The 14890-nt window shown below is 53.4% G+C and overlaps 2 protein-coding genes and 1 long non-coding RNA gene across 4 annotated transcripts in view; 1 reads left to right on the top strand and 2 right to left on the bottom strand.

The window, feature by feature from the left end:
- The window catches only part of SLC6A7 (solute carrier family 6 member 7), a 24016-nt gene extending 14961 nt beyond the window's left edge, over positions 1–9055 (bottom strand). The window contains exons 1-6 of the mRNA XM_023537291.1: positions 8891–9055; positions 7437–7488; positions 6590–6675; positions 5150–5359; positions 3370–3438; positions 306–489 (exon numbers count right to left, since the gene is read on the bottom strand). Coding sequence (XP_023393059.1) covers positions 306–489; positions 3370–3438; positions 5150–5359; positions 6590–6675; positions 7437–7488; positions 8891–9055 — 766 coding nt within the window. The remainder of the gene's footprint in view (positions 1–305; positions 490–3369; positions 3439–5149; positions 5360–6589; positions 6676–7436; positions 7489–8890) is intronic.
- The window catches only part of CDX1 (caudal type homeobox 1), a 16162-nt gene continuing 10043 nt past the window's right edge, over positions 8772–14890 (bottom strand). The window contains exons 1-3 of one of the 2 annotated variants that reach the window (XR_002783073.1): positions 11257–11437; positions 10940–11085; positions 10353–10373 (exon numbers count right to left, since the gene is read on the bottom strand). Coding sequence is in view for 1 of the 2 variants with exons in the window: in XM_011371165.2 (XP_011369467.1) it covers positions 10155–10373; positions 10940–11085 (365 nt within the window). In the remaining variant the exon portion in view is untranslated. Of the gene's footprint in view, positions 10374–10939; positions 11086–11256; positions 11438–14890 lie in introns of those variants that run through there. The other variant, XM_011371165.2, reaches the window with a different exon arrangement.
- On the top strand, positions 11616–14262 carry LOC111746368. The gene is made up of 2 exons (XR_002783074.1): positions 11616–11776; positions 13868–14262. It is a non-coding gene; the product is annotated as an uncharacterized LOC111746368 (long non-coding RNA).

The following is a 14890-nucleotide window of genomic DNA, read 5'->3' as shown; positions in this document are numbered from 1 at the left end:
GAGGCAGATACAGCTCTTTATCGTGAAGCAGAGGCACTCCTCTGCCCATCACACAGAGCTCAGGAAGCACCAAGGCTCAGGGAGAGAAGCGTGCGTGCGGGTATCCATGCCGAGGATGAGGGAGAGAGAGAGGGACAAGGCAGGTGAGCTCCCTCCTCCCAGGTCCAGGTTGCTATAAATCACTTTCAATTAATTCCTGCCAAGGTCACATAGGAGAAGGTGGCTGAAGCCACTTCAAACCTCAGTCCACCCTGAGCCTTGGCCCATCACCTTGTCACCCATCAGGCAAAACCTCAGGCCCATACCTCCTCCGTTGGTGTAGGCTCGGTAGGGGAAACGCCAGACATTCCCCAGGCCCACGCAGTAGCCAATGCAGGACAGCAGAAAGTCCAGCTTGCCTGTCCAGTTGCCCCGGTCTGCAGCAAAGTCCACGTCCAGGTCTACATCACCTTGGTCACTGGGAGTCATCAGCAGGTCCGGGGTGATGGGCTGCCAGTAAGAGAGACCAAAGGTGAGGCCGGGTCAGACCTAGAACTCTCAAACAAGGATATGGATTTGAATGGGGCTGGAGGAAGCACATTTGTTCAGATGATCGACTTCTCTCATCTGGGCCGATGGGGCCCATATGCAGGAGCTCCTCGGGGTTTTAGGTGACTGCCAACTCATGATACCAGCAGGATGGCTCAGGCACTAAAAAAGCTACCTCAATCTTAGTTTGGCTAACACAAGAGGTAGAATCAAGGGATGGTCCTGTTTCGATGATGACAATGACGATAATAATGATAATGATCTTAACAACAGTTACCATGCGTGGAGCACGTACTAGTGCTCACCACACTAAACATTTTACTCACATTACCTGACTTCATTCTCAGAACAACCCTATGAGCTAAGTACGTCTAACCTCCATTTTAATTACGGGAAAAACTGAGGGTCCAAGAGGAATCCTGACATACCCAAGGTTTTCACAAGGCTGGCTAGTGAGAGAACTAGGCCTCGAGCCCAGGGTTTCCTGATGCTGAAGACCATGTCTTTAATCATCAATGCTGAAGTTTCGATACTCCGTTCTGGCACCAAATTTTAAGAAAGACACCGACAGTTTGGAGTGTGTCCAAAGGGCAGGTGGCCAGACTGGAGGTTGTTCAGGAAAAGTGGTTACATGAGGATAAGAGGAAGGAGCTAGGGACCCTTAGCATAGAAAGGAGAGGACTTGGAAGGACCTTGGGCTCTGCCGAAGGAAGGAGTAGATTTATATTCAAGGGGGCCTACAGAGGACTGTGAATTTTAGGCCATGAACAGGAAGAAGCTGCTTAAGTGCTGATCTGTCTCAGAGAGTCGTAATCTTCCTGTCACTGGAGGAGAGACGCATGCACGGATGGGAATGGAGGCCAGCTGTTCCACTGGGCGCTCTCCCTTCGGGTGGCTAAAGACTCTCCTCCAACTGTTTGTCATCTTGGTCCTGAGGGATGTAAGTTAGCATATCCATAAGCTGCCTGGACTTAGGGGCTTGAAGGGGCCCCAAAGATATCAGGCAGACTACCTAAAACTCAGAGAGCAGTTCCCAGAAGTGAGGCAGGAAAGGGTCAGGAAAAAGGGGGAGCCACATCTTTCCTGCTTGCTTCTGAAAGTCTCACCCTATGACAGAGAAGGACGGAATTGTAAAGAAGGCTGATTATCAACTAACGCCCTTGGTTTTCAGGGAGGAGAAAGGACCCTGAGCGTCCCGCTAATAAATGGTTGTGGGGAAACAGTGATTCCACTGGACTGGGAGTCAGGAGACCACGATTTGAGTCCCAGGTCTTGTCAATTCACTGTACAACTTTTGGAAAGAGTCTTCTGAGCCTCACTTCTCCATCTGGACACTGAGGAGATTGGCGAGATCAGTGTTTACAAAAACACATCCTTTGGGATATTTATAGGTGTTCAGCGGAACAAGGGATTCTTGATTCAAAGAAGTTTGGGAAAAGCTGGGTTAGCACAAAGTGAAAAAGGTTTCTTCCTACAGGACTTGTCAGATACTTTAATGGACCAGCATGCACTATGACTATCCAAATAGGAACTGGACCAGACAGTATTCTCCAATATTGTTTAAGAAAAGTGTTTCAAGGAGCTGGCCTGCTAGGATATACTTGGGGAAATGCAGGTCTAGACCATTTCTAATAGTTTTCTGGCTCTGATGGTCTATAAGAAGAGATTCACCAAAGAGACTTCCCTGGGGACACTTGCAGTGGTCAAGGATCAGATCAGATTTGAGCACAGGGACTCAGGAAATATCTACTGCCCAGGTTTGTGTTCTCCCCTAAAATTGACCTTCCTGGCACTAGCCCAAGTAAGTGTCCACACACAAATCAGGTGGTGGCAGAGAAGGCTTTGCTGGGGATTTGTCATATGAGCATTGCTGGGATGAAGATGGTGAGAGGAGACTACAAGTGTCACAGGACCAAAGGTGTCTGTCTGCGGTGACAAGGTCCGTGCCATGGGCTCAGGTGGCAGAAATGGGGTAACAGTGTTGGTTGACTCTCAGTGATACTGACGGCCATGGGGGCGATCCTGCCTAAGGCTGGCTATTGGGCAGAGGGGCAGTGGTGACAGGGCAGCCTGGCATGATTATTGTGACAGTGACAATAATGAAGGGCATAAAAAGCTGCTTCTCAAGTAACTGAGCTCCCAGAGCTGAAACGAACATGTGCCTGGCAGTTTTTGAGCTATGATCTCAGACATGCTGGGGCAAGGGTCGCGGCAACGCCCAGACCTATCTGAGACCCACTCCTGCTCCCTGAGGCCCTTTCTTCCATGGCTTCTTCTCCAGCCGAGTGAGCATGAGCCCTCCGGAACCACTCCCTCTCAGGTGAGCTCCAGGAGGGAGAGGGTAGAAGCCAGTTGACACTGGTATTGGGTGGCGAGGCAGGCCTGTCACCTTGTGACCTCCCTCCCTGTCCCATCCAGTCCAGGAGGGGCCAGTAATGAGGTTCCTCTGATCCCTTCTGAGAAGCCGCTGCCCTTTCTATGTTCACAGAGCAGTCCAGGCTCTCTGTTTCCATGGTGACAAGAGTTCTAAGAGCAGGATGCTGCCAGCTCTCTGTCCCCCTCCTCCCCCAATCAGAGGGAAGCCTGCTCCTGCTCCAGGGGCAGGGGATCAGGTTCTCCAAATCTGAGCCAATCAGAAGCCTACCTGGAGCCCCAACCCCACCATGGGGTGAATCCCAGGACGTTGGCACAGAGAGGATGGAACTAGTCAGGAGACAGAGGAAAGCAACCAAATCAATGGGGCAAGGCTGGAAGCTCAATGAGTCACTTCACAGTTCTGCCTGGGTGAGAGGCTCCCACCCGATACCCCTACTCCCCACCCAGGATCACACAGGAACATACCTGAGTTTGGCAGACCTGCGTCCCCTCTTTTAGGGACCAGTAGATGTAAGTCGCCAGCAGCACCAGGGGCTGGGAGAGATAGGACTGCTGGAGCCAAGGCCCTCATACCTTCTCCAGGATGAGAGAGACAGTAGGGATCTAGAGTCAGCCTTCATCATCATGCAGATGAGGAAACTAAGTTTCAGGGAAGGGACAGGATGAGCCCAAGGTCAAACGGCAAGTTAAGGGCAGAGCAAGACCAGGACTCAGACCCTTGGCTCTCAGCCCAGTGCTCATCTCTGAGCAACTCTGCTCCGTTGCTGATATCTGGCATTTCCTGCCTCCCTACCACCTTCCCCTTCAGGTCAAGGGAGAGGAGGACCCTGAGGCCAGGCAGCTCCACCCCTGCCCTTTTGGACTTTGGTGCTCAGCCCACCTTCAGGGAAGCAGTAAGCTGCACCCGTCTGTGCTTCGGTTTCCTTGTTGATAAAGTAGAGATAATAAGACTTAGCCCCCAGAATTTTAGGGGGTTACATGAGATATGACTTCACAAAACATGGCTATATTTACATACTGCATGGCCCTCTGGCGGTGAGGGGCAGGGGCTCTTGTGGGGAGAGAGAAGAAAGGGGAGAGAGGAGAATGGAAAAGCACTGGGCAGGACTCAAGACCCAAGAGACCCACAAATGGCCCCGAGAAGTCACTCAATTCAGGAATAAAAAGGAACCTCTTATCACAGAGAGCTTGAATGAATGATGGGGTGAGGCGGGAGTGGGCAACGGCACCCGCCCCCGTGAGATGTTCTCTCACATCTATGAGCCCTGTGAGTTCCCTGCACACACCCCACCCCCACCCACACCCCCACCTCAACCCAGGACAGTGGGGCCTGCTTTGGTTGTCTGACTCTGGGGATGGACCGGCAATGGTCCAGGTTAGAGAATGGACTTGCCCAAAGCCACAGGGTAAGTGGCATCTGCAGAAACAGTACCCTAGAATTCTGACTCCTTTGCTAGGAGTGGTACTTTTAAGCCAAAAGCCAGAAAACTTGCCCTAATACTCTACTTCCCCCAACCACACACGCATTGACTGGGAAGTCCGACACCACAAGACAAGGTGGGGAGGGGCTGAGGTTTGGGCCCAGGGCCTCAGCAACACATAGATTTGGCTGCCTCTCTCATGCCAGCTCCCACCCCCATATCCCTCGGCTCTCCAAATTCCTCCCTTCTTGGCTTTGGCTCCCTTTGCCCTGCTGAGGGCCTGCCTGGGTCTGAGCTGCCAGGAGGAGGAAGGGAGTGGGGGAGGAAATAAGTGGGGGGCCCACGGGCAGGAACATGCTGCTCTCAAAGGCTGCTTCAGTGTGCAGTGCACAGATGAGGACCCGACCGAGGCCCCCACCCACCTACTCTGAAACTAGCCCAGCTAAAGTCTGGTGCTCAGTTATTCTGACACCCCCACCCCCAGGAAGACCCTGGGGAAAGTGGGTGGGGGACTGCTGAGGGGCCGCCGCCTAGCCCCAGCCACCCCTACCTTGCACCTCCTGGGGCTGCAGACACCTGTTCACAGGACGTAGCCCAATGAACCCAGCCCCCAACGCACTACATCTCGACCCCCAGAGAGGTGTGGGGTGGTGTGGGGTGGCACAGACCGCGACCCTGCACCTCCCTGCAATCCAGTTCAGCTCGGCCAACCCCAGAGCTCTCAGTTGGGTCCAGATGCCCTCCTCAACCCTCCCGGGCCTGGATGGAGGAGGGCCTCTGCACCCCTCCCTCAAATGCTCCCCCAGCCTGCCCTCGTGCCCTACCTTGCGGAGTTGAGCTCCCTGGAGCTTCTTCATCTTGGAGGGCCGGTTGCTGGGGCTTCCGGCTTGGCTTCCTTTCAGCGCAGAGAGCAAGCGACTGAGCAGGAGATGTGCCGCGACCAGCGCCGCGCCTTTGCCCCGGTGGCTCCGGCGCACGGGCTGGGGGATGCACGGGCTGGGGGATGCGCGGGCGCAGGCGCTGCCGTCTGTCGGCTGCGGGTGTGGAGCGCAGGCCGGGCTCTGCGAACGCCTTCCTCTCCCTGCGCAGGGCCAGAGATTGGGGAGGGGTGCAAGGCTGCGCCCGCGTAGACACCTAGACAGACAGCTGACTGACAGACAGCTAAGGGGGTGGGGGGTGGTACGCGCGCCCCTGCGCGCTGAGCTGCGATTGGAGAGGCCAAGCGTATAAGGAGGTGGGGTCCGCAACCGAAACCCTTGGAGGTCTGGAGGCTTCAGTCAGTCTCCTGCGTGACCTTGGCCAAGTAACCTGCCCTCTCTGGGCCTCCCTCTCTCCAGCTGGGCAATGAAGGAGGCAGGGCATGCACGTGGACACTAACAGCTGGTTGTAGGTTCCAGCATCCCAGTGCCTCCTCTTCTCGGCTGTGTGACTTGCCCACTTTGCTTAAGCTCCGAGCACTGCCACCTCTTCATCTGGAAAACGGGATAAGTATCATTTATAAGAATGCGAGGATTCAGGGAGATAGTGCATACAAAATACTTAGCCCGGGACTGGGCACATAGTAAGGGCTCAGTTAACATTTATTGACTGACTGTGGGTTGTCCACTCCCGCTTACAAAAGACCAGCCATTAGTCAGATATTTATCCAATCATCCAATCCAATATTTATTAGGCACCTAAAGTGTGCCAAATCTGGACGAGGTCTTATTTTCTCAACAGCGATCTCGAGAGGCAGATGGTATTATCCCTATTTTACGGGTGAGGAAACCGAAGCACAGAGAGGTTAAGATACTCGCCGAAGGTCACAGAGGTGGTGAATGACACCTGTGACAGAGTCAGGTCTCATAGACCTTCTGGGCTAGCGGTGGTTCTGAACAATCCTCTTTTCCTTGGGATGAAAGTGAAACAGGGATGTTTGAGCAAGAAGAAGGGACAGACAGGACAAGTGCCACCGTGTTGTTGTGATGGTTTATGACTTAGAGTAAGAAGACCTAGGTTCTTGTCCACCAGCGGTATGACCTTGGGAATGTTATGATTGCATATCTGCAAAACGGGCCATCGACCAGCCCTCGCGAGCCTGGCTGACTTTTCAGAGTGCTGTGAGGGTCCGGTGAGCCTGTGGCTAGGATGGGAACTATTAGCTAGAGTGATTATATGCATTGGTTTGTGGGACTGAACCAGTACCTGCCAGTGGACCTGGCATATGCACTACAAAATACATTACGAATTGCGCCCCTTTCACTCTTGAAAGTGTACCAGCTCACACTATTCCATAGGGTCACCATCAGCCAACACGGGGAGGTCGTTGGAGAGGAGTAAGAATAGGTGCTGCCATTCCCATCGCTGGAGCCTGGAAAGAGGTGGGAAGGGTTTAAATCAAAGCACGGGCTTGGGTAAAAGACCTGGCCAATCCCTGGTCCACCTTGCCTCCCCAGGTCCCACCCAGCTGTTTGTTCCTTGAAGCCTCACCTCACAGGGCAGGCCAGGGCCTCTCCAGACATAGGAGGAAGGAGCCCTTTGGCCATGAAGGTGAAGGGAAGGAGCATTCATTGAGCTCTCCTGTGTACATTAGACGAACTCATATCCAATACTTAATTTTTAATTCTTTCCAGGTTTGTGCATCCCCATTTGGCATCTGAGGAAACTGTCTCAGAGCACCAAATCTTGGGTTTTGGAGGGCCATGGGCCATGCCTGGGGAGAGGCAAAAGCCAGGGGCTCCTAAATCCAAGGAGGCCCAGGCAGGATGCACCCCCACTCTCCTCCAGGGCCTTTGTCACATCTCTCACAGGACAGGAGGCAGTTTTGCTGAACCATCCCCCTCCCATCGTGCTGGAGTTTCATTAGACCCTATGGAAGGCACAGAGAACCACAGGAACAGTGATTAGAGGCAAGACATTGGCTCAGGAGCCCCGAAGACTGGCCTCTTTATGGCCCCTTCCCAGCAGCACCTGCTCCCCCCAAATCTAACCCTGGGAGGAGCCAGACCTGAGGGAGGGGGAAAGAACAGGGCTGGGACTGTAGCCTTCCTCAAGCAAACACATCATGGGGTGACCACTGAATATCAGTAACATTCACTAGGGCTGCGAGTGCAAATGGGTCTAGGCCCACACCTTTCAAATGGAGAAACTGAGGCCGGAAGAGGTAGGACTTCGCAAAATCACTCTGTGGAGTAGAGGCAGGGTCAGGCCTGGAACTAGGAGTCTGACCCCACCCAGGCTTTGCCCTCACATCATACCTTTCTGCCATCCTCTCCCCATCACCACAGCCTTTGTTGGAAAAGTCTGTACTTTATAAAACAAACAAAACCCTAACATTAGAAGACATCATTTACCCATGAGGCTCCAGTTTTACGATCATACAACTGACCACGAGTTCAGCTACCAGGCGCGTTAGACAATTGCTACCACCGTCCCCTCTCCCCCATCCCCGAGGAAGTCTGGGTGCTACTTGTCAAAATTACTACTTAAGAATCTAAACCCGTGAATACTTAATCTATCTCCCTTTCCCTCTTCCCTCTTCTCTCTCTCTCTCTCTCTCTCTCCTGGTCTCACATCAAAAGTGAAATGGAGCTGTGTGCTAATTTAAGGAAAGTGTTAGATGAAAATGTACTTCCTTTTATTACATAGGGAGATATTTTTAAATGTATATAAATAAACATTTTTAATTTGCTTTAATGTTCAGACTTTATCACTGTAGAGCATGTGTTTTGTTACACCGGTGAGTGGCGACTGTGAAAAATGAGGCTCCAGACTGCTAGTCCATCTGGCGTGATTCAGAGAAAGTGGTTCCGGAGCAGCCATGTTGGGACAGGATCCCCCTCCTAAGCCACCCTGTCCTGGGCCCGCTGTGCTCCCAGGCTTTGCATCTCATCTACCTCAGAGCCAGGCTGGTTTCCTTTTTCCTTGGAGGTCCACACTCTTCTGTCACCAGGACTTCCCAAACTCACTTGACCAGGGCCATTTCTTTTGGTAAATTAGCTCCCCAGTTGTTCAGATGGGTAAACAGGGCCTAGACAGGGGAAGCAGTCAACCCAGGGTCTCTCAGCAAATGTGTTCGAACATACATTGTGGAAACTATATTCACTCGCGGCCAGCTACCCTTCCACCAACCCTCTTCCTCTGCTCCTGGAACCCTGGGTTCTTCCCTTGGTACCACCTGGTTCCCACGCCTGAGATGTCCACTAGCCGCAGTGAAGCCACAGCAGCTCCCAGGCCACCAGCGGGAGGAGAGAGGAATTGCCTGAGGCTCTTCAGGGGCTCCTGTGCGGAAGGGATCCACCTCTGCCTTGTTGTCATGTGCCCCAGGAGCAAAGGGCAGGCAGGCAGGCAGGCCCTGCACACTTTTTATGGCTGGGCCACCTCCCAGAACAGTAAACAGAGGGGGCAGGCAGCTGGCACCGGAGCTCTCTCGGGAATGAAGGCCCCCCATAGCAGACTCCTGCCCACTTCTGAAAGGAGGCTGAGAACAGCAGCTTTTCCCAGGAGTTTTAGAAATTTATACTTTAAGTTCATACGGTTCATATTCTTTTTTACCATTCCTCCCTTATTGGCCTGACAGCACTCACTAGACTTTTAGGCCTCAGTTCAAACCCCGCCTCCTCCAGGAAGTCTTCCAGACCCTCCTGGATAAGCTGGGAGTCCGCTCTGGACTCCTTGGATGCTTTGCTCCCCGATGCTTGGACTGAGAACTTTTGAGCGGCAAAGACTGTGCATTCCTTGGACCTAGCCATGCCCGACACATAGGGGTGCCCAACGAATGTTATCTGTTAAAAAATCTAAGCCAAAAGTATTTGAAAAATTCAAAAGACTGATACATTGAGTCTGATGGTTCTGCTTTCAGAATGGACGTAAAATTTTACAGTCTCATTGACTTACTCTAACAATGTCCTGTTTTGATCATCCAAATGCATTTTAAAGGTGACCTTGTTGTAGGCTGACAGAGGCTGGAAGCGATTATGCAATTGTTAGGGAAGGGTAAGGATGGTTTACACTTAACATTTTCCTTGAATTCTATGTATAATGAGTTTTATACATCTTTAAAAAGAGAACAAAATTTATTCTTGAAGCTGCATCCAAGAGATTCCACTCTATGTACAACATTTGCCCAGCTGTGAACTCTGCATGGTCCAGTGGAAGTCCTCCCTGGGCCCTGAGGGACAGTCTGGTGGCATGGAACTTGGCACGTGGACTCTGCCCCTCTGTCCCCCTCCAGGGGCCCCCCTCCCATCTGGAGGCCCCACTGACAATGCTAGTGAGGGGATATGGCTCTTTAACCCAGAGGGGACGGTCATCAGAGCCTCTCCTTCAGGCCCAGGCCTCTGGGCTTCGTATTCTGCATCAGCCAGGAAGGGAGGGATTCAGGGCCTGTTGAGATGGGGGTGGGTAGAGGTGAGGCTGCAGGAAGAGGCACGTATGAGCAGACCACATGCCTCCCCACAGGTCATGGTCTGCAAACATTCAATCTTCCCTCAGCTCCATCTCCTTTCTCCAGGTCAGTCTAATCCCTACAGCAGCCTTCCATCCTTAAACACGTGGAGAAGGAGGTGGGACCTGGGGATTTATCTTGGCCCCCTTGCCCAGCCCTCTGGGGATTGAGACCTCCCACCCTGGGCTCCCGTATGCCCCTGAGGTCTAGAACACAAGGGCTAGAAAAGGTCCTTATCCAATGGGCTCAGATGGGCCACGGGGCTGAGTGGGTGACTTGTCCAAGGTTACCCAGAAGATCAGTGTCAGGGTTGGGACTCAGATCAGGGCTCCTGGGCCCCCAACAGGAGCCACATTCCTAGCATCTGAGTCCCAGGTTCCCAGCCCACAAGGCTGGGCAGGGGGCTATGGCAGATACTCCTCCTTGACAGGCACTGGGGAGGCAGTGCCCAGGAGGCTGGCAGAGCTGGGGCATAGAGCCCCCAGGGGTGGTCCAGCTGGAGTTGGGGTGACTTCGTGGGCTGGCGGTGGTGGCTGCGGGGGCTGCTGCTGCTGCTGCTGCTGCTGCTTCTTCTTGTTCACTTTGCGCTCCTTCGCCCGCCGGTTTTGGAACCAGATCTTAACCTGTGGTTTCGGAGAATAGAGATGGGTGGTGCAGAGAGAGACCCAATGACAGAATGAGAGGAAGGGCAGGAGGAGAGCTGAGCTCTTATTTCTTGATGTGGCCTCTGTGGCCTCCCTCCTGCACCAGCCACCCAGACCATTCATGAACCCCGAACACATTCTCCCCCTCTAGAACTTGTTCCCTTGCTCTAAAGACGACTTCCTCCGTAACCTTCTTCCTCCCCATTTTCCAAAGCCATGCTCTAACACCCCTCCTCCAGGAAGCCTTCCATGTTCTCCCTCTGACTGCTCCCTCCTCTGGATTTAAACTGTACCAATTATAGCTTGCTGTAGCCTATGGCTAATTAGATACCCTATTTTCCCACTGGGGGTCAGGGATATTGGATTTTGTTGGGAAGGAAGAGGATGTGGCAGTAGCTCAGTTTTTCCTGTGCTATGTGACCATGGCAAGGAGATTCAATCTCTCTGTTCTCCTCCCTTGACTGAGCTGCATAATTTATCCTCAGCCTGGAAGCCAGACTCCCAGTACTGCTCCTGTGGCTAAGGTTGAGGGACTCCCCACACACCTGCCGTTCAGTGAGCCCCAGATTGGCAGCCAGCTCTGACTTCCGCCGGATGGTGATATAACGGCTGTAGTGGAACTCCTTCTCTAGCTCCAGGCGCTGGTGGTCTGTGTAGACCACGCGGTACTTGTCCTTGGTCCGGGTCTTCCCTGAGAATCAGAGGGGCCAGGAGGGGAGGTGAGTAGCGAGGAGGAGTCTGCAAAAGAGCCAGGCAGGGCCCCCCCAGCCCCCCCAAGGAGGACCTGTGATGAGGAGGGAGGTCTACCCCAGCCCTGGGGGTGACAACCATTCCCCCAGGCTCGGGCACACAGGCTCCCAACCTGAGAGGCAAGCACTACTTCAGGCCCACATGGGAGGTGCTGAGGCTCAGAGAGGGGATGCAACTTGCTCAGGGTTGCACAGTCAGCTGCTGGTGGAGTTGGGGTTTCACGCCGGTCTCCTGACCCAGAGCTTTACTCTGATCGCCCGCTCCTCCAGCTTTAACCCAGCAGCTTCCGGATGTGGCTGCACAACAGACACTCTGGGAGCTTGTGGAAAACACTGCTTCCAGGGCATTCCTGACCATGTGAGTCAGAAAGCCTGGGGGTAGAATCTGCATTTTTAATAAGTTCCCCAGGTGGTTCTGATTCAGGGTCCTTAGGCCACAAGTATGAACACTATGACATGGTAGGTAAGGGCAGGTTGAGATGAATGAAATGGTAACTGCTCCTTTCTCCTCCGCAGAAGGTTGCAGAGGCGAGCCATTGCAGCAGAGGCAGAAGCTTGCTGGACAATCCTGGGTTATATGGCACCGCGATTCCTGTTGAATGCAGCTGCTGGTGGCCTTCGAGGACCCGGCAGGTACCTCAAGAGGTCCTAGCCCTGGACACCAAGCCCTGAGCTACGGGATTGCACCAGGGGCTGGGGATTGGCCTGCCTGGAGCCATCCACATTCCTGCCTGTGCCTGGGCACAGAGAAGGGGTGACTTTGCTTAGTCCACAAATATTTACTGAGCTCCTGCTCTGAGCCAAGCACTGGGGTACACAGGTGAGCAAAACGAAAAAAACCCAGGGCTCAGGGTAGAGGGAACAGCAAGTAAGGCCCTGAGGCGGAAGTGTGCCTGACATCTGGCATGTGTGAGAAGCAGTGAGGTGCAGTGGGGTGCAGTGAGAAAAGGGAGCAGGGCAGGTTACCCAGGGCCTTGCAGGCCATGGAAAGGACTCTGGGTTTTACTGTGTCTGGGATGGGAGCCACTGCAGGGCTCTGAGCAGAGGAGACATGAGGTCTGATGTAGGTTTTAATATGACTCCGGTTGTTGCATGAAGAACAGATTGACGAGAGGAAGTGGGAAGCGCAGAGAGACCTGCACTAACCCGGGAGAGAGAAGGTGGTATCTTGGCTTCTACATGGGGCTCAGCCTGGGACCAGAAACTGGTTTCAAGGACCAACTGGGGTTAATGTCAGGGCTTCTTTGGGTCTGGGATCAGAGGTCCGTCTGGAGAGAATATTAAGAGTCATGCTTGGCCTGGTCGGTGTGGGGGCCTGACTAAACACCAGTTTCCTCTGCAAGAAGCTGAGCACATGGCTATAAATAGGAGGCACACGCAAGCACTTTTGGACCCACACATGCATCCCACCAGGGCATGGTGGGTCTCTGGATAACCACTGATTCCTTCCCACCTCATCCAAGTGCCCCCACAGCAGCCGGGCTGTCACCTCTGGGTCAGAGCTTTGGCTTTGCCTATCCCTCAGCACTTCTGTCCTAACTCCCCCTCCCCACCAGTTCCAGGCCATCCCCTCCCCCCCAACTCCGCCTACTCCACCAAACCCACGTAGCTTGGCAGGACAGCACTGGGCTTCTCAAGAGCCAAATGGTTTTGTGGAGAATGGGAGACAGCAGATGTTCCTTGGGTTTCCTGCCAGAGCAGCGGAACCATACTGGACACTTCCACATCTACTGCCCAATGCAGCACGGGACGACCTCGGCCTTCAGCCAGGCCTGGCCCAGGAAGGGGACAAGGGAGTGGCTGCTAAGGCCTGGGTCCAGATGGAGCCCCTCCTTGGCCTAGAAAATTCTACGCCAGCTCAAAAACAGTTCTGCTTAACGCCACCGGCACCAGAGCCCAGCAGAGCTCTGAATCCACAGCCCTTCCGGGTTCACTGGACTAGAGCCAGAAATGGTCGTGAGAGTTTAGTCTCTTCCTATTTTATAGATGAAGAGACCGAGACTCAGGATGGTTATATAGCTGCCAGAGAATCAAATAAGAGAGGCCTGGTGAGTCCTTCTAGTCTAGCCTCTCTGTGCACTCAAGGTCACCGATGCCCCAGGCAGGCCTGGACTTGCTCGAGGCCATGTCACCTGGCCTAGAGCTCTCCTTTCCCACTCTCCCTTCAAGACTCCTCACCCATCAGGTTTAGGGTCTGCAGAGTCTGCCATGAAGCCTGCTAAGCATTGGCAGCAGAAGTTCACAAAGCAGACCACCCATCTGCTCGTATTTCTGAGGAAGCGGCGGGTGAGGGGCAGCCCATGGTGAGAGCAGGCCCCCGGGAGCCCTGGGCTGTGGATAGAGGGTCTGCAGGCTGGGGGCCCTTGACATTGTCCAGAAGACTCACAGCCTGAGGTGGGGGATGAGGCTTCCTGTCTACCCAAAGCTGAGCCTGAGAGATGACAAGCAGTGATTATGAAGTCACCTGTTCCCTCAGGCACCCAGCTCTTACTCCCATCCTTTCTCATGAGCACGTGGGGATCCGTCGCACCCATGTCATAAATGGGGGAAATTGAGGCTCCGAAAGCGGCCCTTGCTGAAAGCCATCCTGCCTGGTAATGGTATGAATCTGGGCTCAGGTATCCTGACCTCCAGCCCAGCTCTTCCCAGAGTGGGGGCAAGGGGGTAGGGTGGCACTAGAATGGAGATAAGGCTCTAGATGCATAATCACTCTCTCTGTTCTAGCAAAGCTGCCAGTGAAGACTCAGCCCAAAGGCCCTGACCTCCGCCCCCAACTCTGGACCTAGGAGAGGGGCTGGTGGACTCAGGAACCTACTGGCTAACATCTATCTGACGGAACTGCTCAAAATGCATAGTTCCTGCCACCACCACCCCCGCCGCCCCCCGCAAGAAAATCACTCTGCTAAAGAACACAATGTTTGCTATCATACCTTGTAGTCCAGGAACCAAGGAATCCTATATATTGTCCAGGGAGTGATAATTGGTGATGTCCAGCCTTGTTTAACATGCATATACCCCTTATCCATTGATCCCATTTCCTGAAATCGATCCCACAGATAAATGCCCAAAGCTGTAGCTGTTTGGAATAACACAGAAATAAAAACAATGGACACGCCTACGAGCAGGGAATGTGTTAAATAAGAGCTGTACATCCATGGAGAGGAGCGTTATGCAGTCATTCAAAAGCGATTAGAAAGCTCCACATGTACCAGGACGGAGCAATTTCTAAGATATGTTGTTAAGGAAAAGGAAAGCAAGACATTGAATGTTAGAGTAGTATAAAATGGGGGGATCCACACACACACAACCATATGGGAACCTACAGAGTTCTTTCTGAAAGGATGTACAAGAAACCGTCAGCAAGCAGGGGCTGCTTCTGAGGAGGGGACTGGAGGCGGGGCGGGGGAGGGGCGCACAGATAGAAGGGAGTCTTAGAAATGTTTTAATTTTTACCATGTGCAGATGTGGATCTGTATTTTTGATGACAGTCAGGAGCCCTGGGCTCCAGTCCCAGCTCTGGGCCAGAACTCCTGAATGCCCAAGCCACCCTCCCTTCCCCCTCCTGGGAGCACCTGTGCCAACCAGGAGCCTAGGAGGGAGGAAGCAGGGAGGCGGTGAGAGTGTCTGGGCAGGGAGAGAGCCTGGGATCAATGATTTACAGGCCCCTGGGACTCTGGAGCTAAAGGGGAAGTCCAGGCTCCTGTAACAGGTGTCTGATGGGGGCCACCGCCCCCAGCTACCTAATGA

Source organism: Pteropus vampyrus, unplaced genomic scaffold, assembly GCF_000151845.1.
Source record: "Pteropus vampyrus isolate Shadow unplaced genomic scaffold, Pvam_2.0 Scaffold185, whole genome shotgun sequence".
NCBI lineage: Eukaryota > Metazoa > Chordata > Mammalia > Chiroptera > Pteropodidae > Pteropus > Pteropus vampyrus.
This window is presented reverse-complemented; position numbering and strand designations above follow the sequence as displayed.